Source organism: Ranitomeya variabilis, chromosome 1 (genome assembly GCF_051348905.1).
Source record: "Ranitomeya variabilis isolate aRanVar5 chromosome 1, aRanVar5.hap1, whole genome shotgun sequence".
Classification (NCBI taxonomy): domain Eukaryota; kingdom Metazoa; phylum Chordata; class Amphibia; order Anura; family Dendrobatidae; genus Ranitomeya; species Ranitomeya variabilis.
Window position 1 is genome coordinate 1,152,991,384 of NC_135232.1, and position 13,634 is coordinate 1,153,005,017.

The 13,634-nt window shown below is 44.0% G+C and overlaps 1 protein-coding gene across 1 annotated transcript; it reads left to right on the forward strand.

Annotated features, from left to right (window-relative positions):
- The first annotated feature begins 2,096 nt into the window (after positions 1-2,096).
- LOC143793182 (vomeronasal type-2 receptor 26-like) lies at positions 2,097-3,083 on the forward strand. Its single transcript, XM_077279919.1, has one exon. It carries the CDS (start codon positions 2,106-2,108, stop codon positions 2,997-2,999), a length of 894 nt encoding a protein of 297 aa, XP_077136034.1. The 5' UTR covers positions 2,097-2,105; the 3' UTR covers positions 3,000-3,083.
- Positions 3,084-13,634: the final 10,551 nt, after the last annotated feature.

Sequence of the window (13,634 nt, forward strand, 5' to 3'; positions counted from 1 at the left end):
CCAGTGAATGCATTTGTATTGGTTGAAAGCAATGTTAAAGTTGAAAATGCATCAAAAACGCGGCGTGTGAACATAGCCCAAGTGGTGGAGGAACATTTTGGTCTGGAGTTAATTATTTTTACTTATATACAAGTCATTAACGTGGAAAGGATGTACCTTAACATATTTCTCAACAAAATCCATTTTGGTTTTGTTTTTGTATGTTTTTTGGTGCACCTGTAAAAATGGAGTGAAACTCTGACAACATTGCTTACAGCTGGGAGCTAGGAGTCAGAAATGCTTCCAGTGGCGATCCCCATGATGTCCCTGTGTCATTTGAGGAGTGTTTTCATCATTTTCAGACATTTTTAGACCATAAAAGGACCCCGGGGGGATCGCGGTAAAAATACTTGGGTTTCCCATAGACTTACATTGGGCTCATTGCTCGGGTCGAGTACCTGAGTATCCCAATCTGCTCGACCCAAGCAACCGAGCATTTTAGTACTCGTTCATCACCAGTCATCACTTAATTCTGTGAGCATGCAGCTTTTCTCTTCTTCTCTATTCATTGCATATTAGCATGCTATTGCAGAAACCCTAACTCCAATATTGTTTAGTTGTGCCCTCCATATTCAATTTTCTAAAAGGATATTCCAGGTTGGGACAATCAGGTCACCTGGCCACATACCTCAAAAGACTGTCGGCTTTCTAACCTTGGTGCCCGCCAAATGCGGGTTGCCACTGGTGGGTATAGCTGGCTCTGGAAGACCCCAAATTCGTAGCAGCTCGAATTCCAGTGTGCCATTGGAAGAGTGAGACTGTAATTTGCATCATCTTGAACATTTACTGGGACAGTTCTATATTTTATTGTCTGTTTGTGGACCAATAAACTATTACCACACTGTTTTACCCTCACCCTGTGTTATCTGAGTAGTATTCTGCCCATGAGAAAGGAGTGTGGACATTAAGTGGGATGAGCCCTGGTCCATGCAGTCTTTTTAAAGACATCTGAGCCAGCGGACGAGAGCACCCACTGACCCTCACGTCCTCACATCTACTGTAAGAAAAGTTGTTCCCAAATGCTTTTACACATGTAAAATAACAAACAGAGCTCATCTTCCTCAGGTCCAGCACAAAGTAGATGGCACAAATCACAGAGCTTTGTGTTTGGCTGCAGTGATGCTGGGCACGTAAGTAGGAACAAGTTATCTGTGTTTTGTCGCTGCTGCCAAAAATGTTTATTTTCATGAACAAACTAATGTCAATGTCTTTGTGATTCCATGACCTTATTTTGAGGGTGTGAAGGGTTGTGTGGTCTAAAAAAAAGTCTGTGTATTTTGTCCAGAAAAAAAAAATTACCAAAGGAGATGGCGACCCTGCATGCACAAACATGTAGCAGTAAAGTATGGTATTTCTTGTTTATACTGAGAGAGATATGACATGTGATGGGCGTTTAGTCATCCAATAAAACTTATTTGTATTTAACATTGATGGAAAGATAGATATTAGACAGATTCACAGACAGACAGATAGATAGATAATAAATAGATAATGGACAGATAGAAAATAGATAATAGATGATAGATATTAGATAATAGATAGATAAATAATGGATAATAGACAGACAGATAATAGACCGATAGATAATAGGCAGAAAGATAGTTACTAGATAGATAATAGATAATTCATAGATAATAGATAGATGATAGATAGATAAAGCCAAAATATGGGAAGAAGCACTCCACAAATTATTTAAGGAGTAAGGTGGACTTGGGTCCACATGGTGTGGCGATGTTTTGGTTCCCAAAATCATCTATTATGCATGATAAAGGCTCTTGGGAGCCAAAACGTCACCACACCATGTGGACCCAATAAATTCCACCTTACTCTTTAAGTAATTTTTGTAGTGCTGCTTCCCATTTTTTGTCTTTATATATTAGACAAGTATACAGGTTGTTTGCCGGGAGATCTGGGCAGCCACCTATTTGGAAAGTGTGCTGTTCCATTTTTTCTAAAATAGATTATAGATAGATAAATAGATAGATATATAATAGATAGATAATAGTTATTCTTCCCACAATAAAAGTAACACGTTATGTAATGTTTCTACAGACAGCGAGATCTGCATGAAATGCCAAATTGACAAATGGCCAAATGAGAAGAGAGACCAGTGTCTGCCTAAAGTGATGGAGTTCATCTCTTACCAGAATGACACAATGGCTTCGGTATTTTCCTGTATCTCGGTCTTCGGATGTCTTGTGACCGGCTTCACATTTGGGATATTTATTTCCTACCGGGACACTCCTATTGTTAGAGCCAATAACCGGAACCTGAGTTACCTCCTCCTGGTCTCCATCTTTCTCAGCTTCCTCTCTGTGTTTTTGTTCCTCGGTCGTCCCAATTATGTAACTTGTAGATTACGTGAAACCAGTTTTGGATTTTTCTTCTCAGTAGCCGTCTCTTCACTTCTCGCCAAGACTGTCATGGTTTGTGTTGCTTTTAAGTCCACCAAGCCTGGAAGTGCCTGGAGAAAATGGCTGAATGTGAAACTGCCCTATACCATAGTGTTGTTGTGTTCATCCGTTCAGGTTGTAATCTGTGTTTTGTGGTTGACTATTTCTCCCCCATTCCAAGATCTGGACACTGAGACTTATCCTGGGATTCTCATCATTCAGTGTAATGAAGGCTCAGATATCTGGTTCTACTCCATGTTGGGTTATCTGGGGCTCCTGGCAGCTGTAAACTTTGTCCTGGCTTTCTTGGTGAGGACATTACCGGACAGTTTCAACGAGGCTAAGTACATCACCTTCAGCATGCTGGTGTTCCTCAGTGTCTGGATTTCCATGATCCCGGCTTATCTGAGCACCAGAGGGAAGAACATGGTGGCTGTGGAGATATTTGCAGTGATGGCTTCCAGTGGTGGACTTTTAGGTTGTGTGTTTTTCCCTAAATGTGTTATTATTTTGTTTAAATCTGGAATGAATAAAAAAACGGAGCTGCTCGGAAAAAGAAAGGAATGACCGCACAATATTAGGAACCACTGATAATAATGACTAATTCTGTACATTAGACCCATAGAAACCATTTTAAAGTAAGATGCAAGATTCTCTATCAACCTGTGTATGAAATAAACATATAAAAATGTATTATCCCATTATCTCCAGTAATTGATGTATTTATCAGGACGTCTCATATTTGTATTAGAGTTTGGGAAATGTAGAAATTTCTCTGTGGTTTTGGTAAATGATCTGCTTAATCCTTAAAGAGAATATTGTAGCAGTTTCTCCATGTTAAACTGGACTCATCATGGAATAGCGGCTGCAGAGCTGAACACAACACAGCTTTTATCTTATAATTTCTTATCTCTATTGTGGAGGTATGAGTTTAGAATATAGGTTATAATTTATGAAGAGCACAAATGGGCATCACCAGAGAATATTACCTGGGAGCGTGCAGGAAAAGAAGGAACATGTCTCTAGAATGTTAAAAGAACATGCTTTCTCCTGTGAGCTGTAACTATGTAACTATGTAATGACAGATAGTCCTGCTGTCAACCCTGATCTCTGCCTAAAATCTACTGCAGAGTGTGATTACAAACATCTTTAGTAGGGTTGAGCGACTTTTCATTTTTTGAGATCGAGTCGGGTTTCACGAAACCCGACTTTCTCAAAAGTCGGGTCGAGTGAAATCGGCCGATCTTATTGAAAAGTCGGGGTCGGGGATCGGCCAAAACACGAAACCCAATGCAATTCAATGGGGAAGCATACTTTTTTAATATTTGCTTCAGCGCGATAATGTTGAAAAGCCGGTAATTCAATTGCCAGCTTTTCATTTCTCCTGCCTAAACCCGACATGATATGAGACATGGTTTACATACAGTAAACCATGTCATATACCCCTTTTTTTTTGCATATTCCACACTAATAATGTTAGTAGTGTGTATGTGCAAAATATCGGCGCTGTAGCTGTTAAATTTAAGGGTTAAATCGCGGAAAAAATTGGCGTGGGCTCCCGCACAATTTTCTCCGCCAGAGTGGTAAAGCCAGTGACTGAGGGCAGATATTAATAGCCTGGAGAGGGTCCATGGTTATTGCCCCCCCCCCCCTGGCTACAAACATCTGCCCCCAGCCACCCCAGAAAAGTCACATCTGGAAGATGTGCCTGTTCTGGCACTTGGCCACTCTCTTCCCACTCCCGTGTAGCGGTGGGATATGGGGTAATGAAGGGTTAATGCCACCTTGCTATTGTAAGGTGACATTAAGCCAGATTAATAATGAAGAGGCGTCAATTATGACACCTATCCATTATTAATCCAATTGTATGAAAGGGTTAAAAAACACACACAGATGATTAAAAAGTATTTTAATGAAATAAACACACTGGTTGTTTTAATATGTTATTGCTCTCTCAATCCACCTGAAGACCATCGCTCTGAAAAATAATAAACCAACAATATACATACCCTCTGATGAACTGTCATGTCCCACGAGGTAAATCCATCTGAAGGGGTTAAAATATTTTACAGGCAGGAGCTCTGCTAATGCAGCTGTGCTCGTGCCTGTAAACCCCGGGGAATGAAGGAAATGTAGGTCAATGACCTATAGTTACTTTCATTCGCGGTGATGCGCCCACTGCTGGATGTCCTCATATGACCTCGAGCGTGGGAAAAAGTTCCCAGGCTGCAGTTCATGAGGACATCCAGCAGGGGGCGCATCACCGCGAATGAAGGTAACTATAGGTCATTGACCTACATTTCCTTCATTCCCCGGGGTTTACAGGCACGAGCACAGCTGCATTAGCAGAGCTCCTGCCTGTAAAATATTTTAACCCCTTCAGATGGATTTACGTCGTGGGACGTGACAGTTCATCAGAGGGTATGTATATTGTTGGTTTATTATTTTTCAGAGCGAGGGTCTTCAGGTGGATTGAGAGAGCAATAAAATATTAAAACAACCTGTGTGTTTATTTCATTGAAATACTTTTTAATCATGTGAGTGTGTTTTTTTAACCCTTTCATACAATTGGATTAATAATTGATAGGTGTCATAATTGACGCTTCTCCATTATTAATCTGGCTTAATGTCACCTTACAATAGCAAGGTGACATTAACCCTTCATTACCCCATATCCCACCGCTACACGGGAGTGGGAAGAGAGAGGCCAAGTGCCAGAATAGGCGCATCTTCCAGATGTGACTTTTCTGGGGTGGCTGGGGGTAGATGTTTTTAGCCAGGGGAGCCAATAACCATGGACCCTCTCTAGGCTATTAATATCTGCCCTCAGTCACTGGCTTTACCACTCTGGCGGAGAAAATTGCGCGGGAGCCCACGCCAATTTTTTCCGCGATTTAACCCTTAAATTTAATAGCTACAGCGCTGAAATTTTGCACATACACACTACTAACATTAGTAGTGTGGAATATGCAAAAAAAAGGGGATATGAGATGGTTTACTATATGTAATCATGTCTCATATCCTGTCCGGTTTAGGCAGGAGAAATGAAAAGCCGGCAATTGAATTACCGGCTTTTCACATATATCGTGCTGAAGTAAATATAAATATATATATATGTGTCTCAATGACATATATATATATATATATATATATATAAAAAACGAAACCCGACTTTGGAGCGAAGATCGCCGACGGCCGACCCTATCCCACAGTGAGATCGGTTCGGGTTTCACGAAACCCGACTTTCCCAAAAGTCGGCGACTTTTGAAATTGGCCGATCTGTTTCGCTCAACCCTAATCTTTAGCTTTCATCTCTCAGCAGTGAGTGTGGGAGAAGGAACTACAGCTGTACTGACAGTCCATTGAGGGGAGAGCTGCAACTGCAGAGGTGTTTGTAATCATGACCAGCTCAACTCTACTCCTGTTTCCCCCTCACTGACTGCTGTGAAATGAAAGTTATAGAGGTGTTTGTAATGAGCTTCAGATCTTTTTTATACTCCACAGTATCTGCAGAGATCAAGGCTGAGAGCAGGGCTCCCCATCATTACATCCCACAGGAGAAGGAATGTTCTTCTGACCTTCTGGAGACATGTTCTTTTTACTCGTGCATATCAATCCTGCTTATGATTGCTCAACTTCATGCAGGGGAAAAAGTACAAACCCCCAGAGGGGAATCTCTGCTAATGATCCATTGGGCTTATAATAAATTACATCCTAGTAAGTCCACTCCTAGCAATCGTCCTACACTGTCCAAACCAATGCTGCCTGTGTACCCCTGTTACCCATTATTAACAGCATTGAGCCTACTTTTTTATTTTAGGCCTAGTAAGTCTGTCTGCGACACTCCTACCAATCGTCCTCCGCCTAACAAAACAATGGTGCCTGTGTACCCCTGTTACCCATTTTGAACTGCATTGCGCCTACTTTTTTATTTTAGGCCTAGTAAGTCTGTCTGGGCCACTACAGTCCTAACAATCGTCCTCCGCTTAACAACGCTCTGCCGCCTGTGTACCCCTGTAACCAATTTTAAACTGCATTTAGCCAACTTTTTAAATTTAGGCCTACTACTTGTGTCTATAAATCAAGCCCAAAATGGAGGATAACCATATACACTTTTTCCACATACTCACAACCACAGTGGGAGAGTCTAGCAGAAAAGCATTTTTAGTATCTAAAGGACACTCCTAAAGCAAATATTGATAGAGCAGAAAAAACAGAGTTGATGTCCAAAGAATTACATGATAATTTATTAATTTACAAAAAATACCAATAATTTTCCAACAACATATAAACAATACACTTAGATAAAAATTCAGGCAGTTAAAGGTGGGAAGTAGCACAGAAAAGAGATAACGGTGCAGCACCCACCCCGGATTCTTACCCATGCGCTGGCACCAGGACTGGACCGCACCGTTGCCCCAATCCGGGGTGGGGATTTTTAGTTCTATGAATGAGATAGGAGTCAGTGTACAGGACTCATACATTGCTATATAGTGTTCTATATGCCCCCCGGTTTTCATTACCTGTGTCTCATACTCTGCACTATGCAGGTGATTCTTGTTTATATGGCATCAGCCTGAGTGCTGCACCTTTATCTCTTTTCTGTGCTACTTCCCACCTTTAACTGCCTGAATTTTTATCTAAGTGTATTGTTTATATGTTGTTGGAAAATTATTGGTATTTTTTGTAAATTAATAAATTATCATGTAATTCTTTGGACATCAACTCCGTTTTTTCTGCTCTATCACTACTACTTGTGTCTGTCTGCGCCACTCAATACAGCTGTCCTTCACTGCACAAAGCAGAGCCTCAATTTGCTGCCAATATCACATATTAAAGTGCATTTGGCCTACTAGTTTGGTTGGGCCTACTAACGGTGTCTGCCGCTCATTGGTATTCTCCTGTGTTTTTCTCCTGAGCTTCAATCTTCATGCTTTTGGCCTATAGGAATTTTAAAACTGCATTTGGCCTACTGGTTTGGTTGGGCCTACTAACGGTGTCTGCCGCTCGTTGCTGTTCTCTTCTGAACAAAGCAGTGCTGCCTGTTTACTCCTGTTACCAATTTTGAACTGCATTTAGCCTACTTTATTCTTTGGGCCTATATCTGTGTTTCCTCCTCATCCTGCCCATTGCCCAGCCACTGCTAGATGAGTCTGCCGGTACATTGACCCAGACCACTACATTCCCCTTGCACTCTACATAGCCAGTATCTGACCCTGCAGAAAGTCTGGTTTCCCTTCCCACATACTATACCACCTTACACATGGACAAAGAGGAAGGTGCAGATGAAAGTGCAGGTTCCTTCAACAGGTGGGGGGGCATACTCGTTGGCAACGTCACTGGCACAGGGCCCCTCATAGTATGCAAAAGTGTCTCTGCCGGTGGGAGGCGCCCCCGCCGTCAATCACAATGCCGTACTTTGAGGGGCCCTGTGCCAGTGGCAATGCTGTCAACATTTTTCTATCCCACACCTTTTCATCTTCTGCAGTTAATTTTTTGGACCTTCATGTTCAGTGTCAAGAGGGTATTGTGTTCACATGTCTGTATCTGAAACCAACAGCCACCAACAGTTTTTTGGAATACCGAAGTTTCCACCCTACACACATCAGTTGTTCCGGTTGGTCAATTTTTAAGGGTTATGCGCAATTGCACAGACGAACAAGACTTTCAGAAAGAGGTGTTGGATCTCACTCACAGGCTCAAAAGGAGAAGTTATCCTAGGAAATGCATTTCTCGGGCCTATCAGAGGGCCAAGGCAGAGCACAGGATTCCCTCCTTACCCAAAATAAAAAGGATTCTGACAATCATGTTCGCTTCATCACGAGTTTCAATAATCACTGGAGACAGGTAAGAACAATCTTACAAGAGCATTAGAGAATTTTGACTACTGACTTGCAGACTTCCCAGGTTGTGAGCCAACAGCCAATTCTGACTGCAAGAAGAGCCCCTAACTTAAGGGACATTCTCATGAGGAGTCACTATACGAGGCCCTCCTATAGACTCAATCGGGGCATTATCTTCAAGAGCTCGTTTCCATGTGGTGATTGCAATATTTGTCAATACATGCACCCTACACATGATCTATTTTGCAACCCGTTTGATCAAGCTCAGCACAATCTGAAGGCCTATATTAATTGCAAAATGACCAATGTTATCTATGCCATCATCTGCCCTTGCTCCCTTGTGTATATAGGTCAGATGTCACAAGAACTACGCCGCAGGATCCAGGGACATTTTTCAACCATTAACACAGCTGCCACAGATTGCCGTAAAGGTAAGACGCTCACAACAGTGGCATCCCATTTCTTGACTAATCATGCAGGGAGCTGCTCCAACACCGAGGTAGTCGGATTGGAACACATAAGGGGCTCCGGTAGAGGTGGCTCCTAACATAAGAAATGATTACAGGCAGAATCCCATTGGATTTTTTTGCTTCATTCCATGGCACCGCATGGGATTTTTGTATTATCTGTTTGGTCAGTGTTCGGTCTGGTATTGCAGTATCCGCATACTATTACATGTCTAGATGTACATTTTTTCTGGTTGCCATTTACTAACCTTTCTAGTTTGCACAACTATGCATTGTTATTGTGTGTACAGGAACGGGATTGGTCCGGTGGAGTGTTGTATTGTTTTTAATATTGTTGCCAATAAAGTTTTCCTGTTTTATATTAGATTATCTTGGGTGGTGTGCATACTGTATAGTGGCTTCTTTTTCTTCCCTTTTTGCCAAGAGAACAATTGTTGTCATGGTGACCTGATGTTGTAATGATGACATCCTGGTTAGTAAGCTCATACGCAGTGCCTGATCTACCTGAGCTGTGTCAGTGCAGCACTGACAGCTGTAGAGCATTGCTATACTCCTCATTGCTGTGCTTTATAACTGCGACCAGAGCGCTGAAAATGAAACTCCCCAAGTGGAACTAAATAAAACAATAACAAAAATAACAAAAATTGCATAAATATTTTTTAAATAATCTCAAAATAATAATAAATAAATAAAAACGCATTGTACGTATAAATACATATTTTTATGAAAAATTACCAAACAATAAAAGTACAAATATTTGGTATTGCTGCATCCGGAACAACCCTACCTTCAAATTGTCCCACTAGTTATCCCCTTCAGTGAACACCATATTAAAAATAAATAAAAAATAGCCAAAAAACTATGCTTTTTTCTCATATCGCCAAAAACAAAAAATTTAAATAAAACATGATAAAAATCATGAATGTCAATAAAAATGGTATAGCTGAACATTTGCGGTCAATACTGGAGACTTGTCTCAGAAGTTTTTAGTCTGGGAGCCTGCAGCTGTCTGCCTAGCCTTTGCTGGTTATTAAACAGGCCTAGGCAGGGGACACTTTGTGAGGAGGATGACGTGGAGTCAATGGAGGAGGAAGACATCTGTCCAGAGGAGGGAGTTACACAGTTCTCCAGTAGTCATTGTGTAGAGCGAGGGTGGGGTGATGCAGAGCAGGCAGAGATCACGCCTCAAGCAGGGGACAGCGTTTTTTGGCCAGTTGGAAGACTGCAGCACATGGTTGATTTCATGCTGCAGTGCCTGAGAAATGACCGCTCACATTCTCAACACGGCTGATTATTGGGTGACACCCTCCTAGATCCTCGCTACAGGGACAACTTACAAAGCCTCATAACACCGTTGAACCAGGAGCGTAAAATGCGGGAGAACCAAGACACACTGGTGAATTCCATCATCTTCTCCAGTCCAGCTGAGAGCAGTGCTGCTAGTGCTTTACAAAGCAGCTCAGTGCTTCGAGGCAGTGGAGGAAGTTCTGCACAAAATGGGAGCAGAAGCAGTGCCTCAGCACAAGGCAAGACCAGTATGGTCCAACTGTGGCACAGTTTTGTGTGCCTGCCACAAATGTCTACACCATCACAGACAGCTCCAGTCAGCAGGAGGCAACGTTTCCGTCAGATGGTGACAGACTACATGTCTTGCCCTCTTACTGTACTCCCAGACGGCTCTTCCCACTTCAAGTTTTTGGTCTCTAAGCTGGATACATGGCCAAAGCTTAGCCACTATGCATTGGAGGTGCTGGCTTGCCCTGCTGCTAGTGTATTATCGGAACGCGTCTTTAGTGCCGCAGGTGGTGTACTAATAGACCGTCGCATGCGACTATCCTCCAATAACGTTGACCGGCTATCTTTTCTGAAAATGAACAAGGCCTGGATCTCGCAGGAATTTGCCACTCCTCTTCCAGATTAAATAATTGGTTGGATACAGTATCCAGGTCTCCTGTTGTGTTCATGTTTCTACCACCTGAACTGTAATGTCTGAGCTTCAACACCGCCAGTTGCTGCTCAGAAGTGCCATCTGCACAGTCAACACATGACACAGTGTTATTGGGTTTCAGTAACGTCAGCTGATCCTCAGCTGTGTATCCAGCAATGTGTACAGCTACCTCCATGCTGACACTACACCAGAAATTTAAGGGAACCTGTCCCCCCCAGGCGTTTGTTACTGAAAGAGCCATTACTGCTGCACAAGGAAAAGGTGGCTCTTTTAGTTATGCTCCTTGCACCCGCTGAACTTAACACTTATAAAATGTGTCCCCTTTTACCGATAAACCATCCCGGAGGTGGGACTTTCCTTCGTAATGAGACACAACACAGCTGTCATTCCTACCCCCTTGGCGCTGTGCGCCGCCTCCTCAGCGTTGTTTGAATCTGTCCCGGATCCTGCGCTGTTATGTTAAACCTTGGTCAAGGGAAGGGGTTACATACAAGTTACAGATATCACTTACAGTAAGCAAACTAACAATGACAGACTGATACAGAGGGAAGAGGACCCTGCCCTTGCAGGCTTGCATTCTGCAAGATTATGGGGAAGGAGACAGTAGGTTGAGGGTTGCAGGAGCTCCGGTGTTGGTGAGGCGGTAGCTTCGGTAGTGATGAGGAGGCAGCGGGGTCAGTGCAGGCTGTAGGCTTTCCTGAAGAGATGAGTTTTCAGGTTCCATCTGAAGGATCATAATGTGGTTGATAGTCGGATGTGTTGGGGCAGAGAGTTCCAGAGGATGGGGGATATTCGGGAGAAGTCTTGGAGGCGATTGGATGAGGAGCGAATAAGTGTGGAGGAGAGGAGGTCTTGGGAGGACCGGAGATTACTTGAGGGAAGATATAGGGAGATTAGTTCAGAGATATACGGATAAGACAGGTTGTGGATGGCTTTGTAGGTCAGTATTAGTAATTTGAACTGGATACACTGAGGGAATGGGATACAGTGAAGAGATTTGCAGAGGGGGGAAGCGGAGGAGTAGTGAGGAGAGAGATGGATTAGTCGGGCAGCAGAGTTAAGAATGGACTGGAGAGGTGCAAGGGTGTTAGCAGGGAGGCAGCAGAAAAGGATGTTGCAGTAGTCAAGGCAGGAGATGTTGAGGGCATGCACAAGCATTTTAGTAGATTGAAGGTTGAGGAAAGGACGGATTCTGGAGATATTTTTGAGCTGGAGGTGACAGGAGGTGGAAAGAGCTTCGATGTGCGGTTTGAAGGACAGGGCAGAGTTGAAGGTTACTCCGAGGCAGCGGACTTCCGGTACGGGGGAAAGCATGATGTCATTGATTGCGATAGATAGGTCAGGTAAGGAAGATCTGTGGGATGGAGGAAAGATCATGAGTTCAGATTTGTCCACATTGAGTTTGAGGAAGCGACAGGAGGAGAAGGAGGATATGGCTGATAGGCACTCTGGGATTCTGGACAGCAGAGCAGTGACGTCTGGGCCAGAGAGGTAGATCTGAGTGTCATTGGCATAGAGGTGGTACTGGAATCCATGGGACTGTATGAGTTGTCCCAAGCCAAGTGTATATGCAGTGCCCCAGAGTCCTGGTCGTTGCAGTACTGACGCTCCGCCGCTAAGGGGAGTGATGGTACGTCTGATGGCACTGAAGGGGTTCACCTGACCAGGTATCACAGACACCAATACACTTCATAGTCTGGCCTCCAGGGGGAGCAAAGGGCGCTGTGTATTAGGCCACTCCTCACAATCTGGTATATCTGGGGGTTAGATAGAAAGTTAGTTAGAAGCTGAATGGGTTGGAACCAGGCAACATCCTGTGGCAGAAGGTGTTGCGGGGGAAGATTCAGGGGGGTCCCTGTCAGGGGTGGGATCCTGACAGTGGCCTAGTGAAAAGGAAAGAACGTTAAGGAACCATGCCTGCACTACATCGCGGCGGTATCTCAAGAAAGGACAAGAAGCGAGGTTTATTGTGGAGAGATCAAAGCAAAAAGGAGATAACACCAGTAGGAGTCATGCTGTAAGACCGAGGCAACATCCTACTGAGGCACGTAGCCGGTGGCCGGAACGCCGAGGAAGTATTAGGCTACAAGCATTACTTCAAACCAACGGCAGGACAGTTAATTATAGGTTGGCTGTCTCACCTAAATCAGCTAAGCAGACATAGGGGGCAACTGTGGGAGAGGGGTGACACTAGGGTTCCGGAAGAACTGCAGGCCTACCCGTCATACGGGTGCGTCCTAGCCATATCATCTGGGGGACGGAGAAGAACAGCAGAACAGATATCATTTGTGGGAAAGAACATCAGAAACAGACACAACAGTTGTGAGGACTATCCCGTGGTGCTCAGCAGGGAAGTACTACAACACACAGGCGCTAGAAGGAAGGCACAGATTTCCACCTGCAAAGGGAACTCTGGAGGTGCCATCGGACCGGCCAGTCTCAGACAGCTCTGTTAACCGTACTCTGGATTGAGGATCTTGAAGCCTTCAGTAAAAAGGTAAAAAGACTGCAACCCTGTGTCCTCGTTATTCATCGCGACCTGCACCACACACCACCATCTACAACTTTCATTGGACGCCCCTTAGCAGGGTCACGGACCGGGTCTAGCCACCGTGACATCCCCAGAACTGAGACAGAGAGGCCCGGTACTGGGTACCCCTCGGCCCTGCGTCTGAGGATGCTCCATATAGATTGAGAAGAGTAGGGGTCCTAGAACAGAGCCTTGGGGGACTCCAACAGAGAGAGGGTGGGATGAGGAGGTATTGAGGGAGTGGGAGATGCTGAATGTGCGGTTGGAAAGGTACAATGCGATCCAGGATAGGGCGAGGTCTTTGATGCCAAATGAGGAGAGGATCTGTAGTAGGAGGCAGTGGTCAACTGTGTCGAAAGCAGAGGACAGGTCTAGAAGGAGGAGTACAGAGTATTGTCCAGTAGCTTTGGCGGT

What these genes read in the sequence shown, in the direction of transcription:
- LOC143793182 (XM_077279919.1), top strand. Translation starts at nt 2,106, where the DNA reads ATGAAATGCCAAATTGACAAATGGCCAAATGAGAAGAGAGACCAGTGT.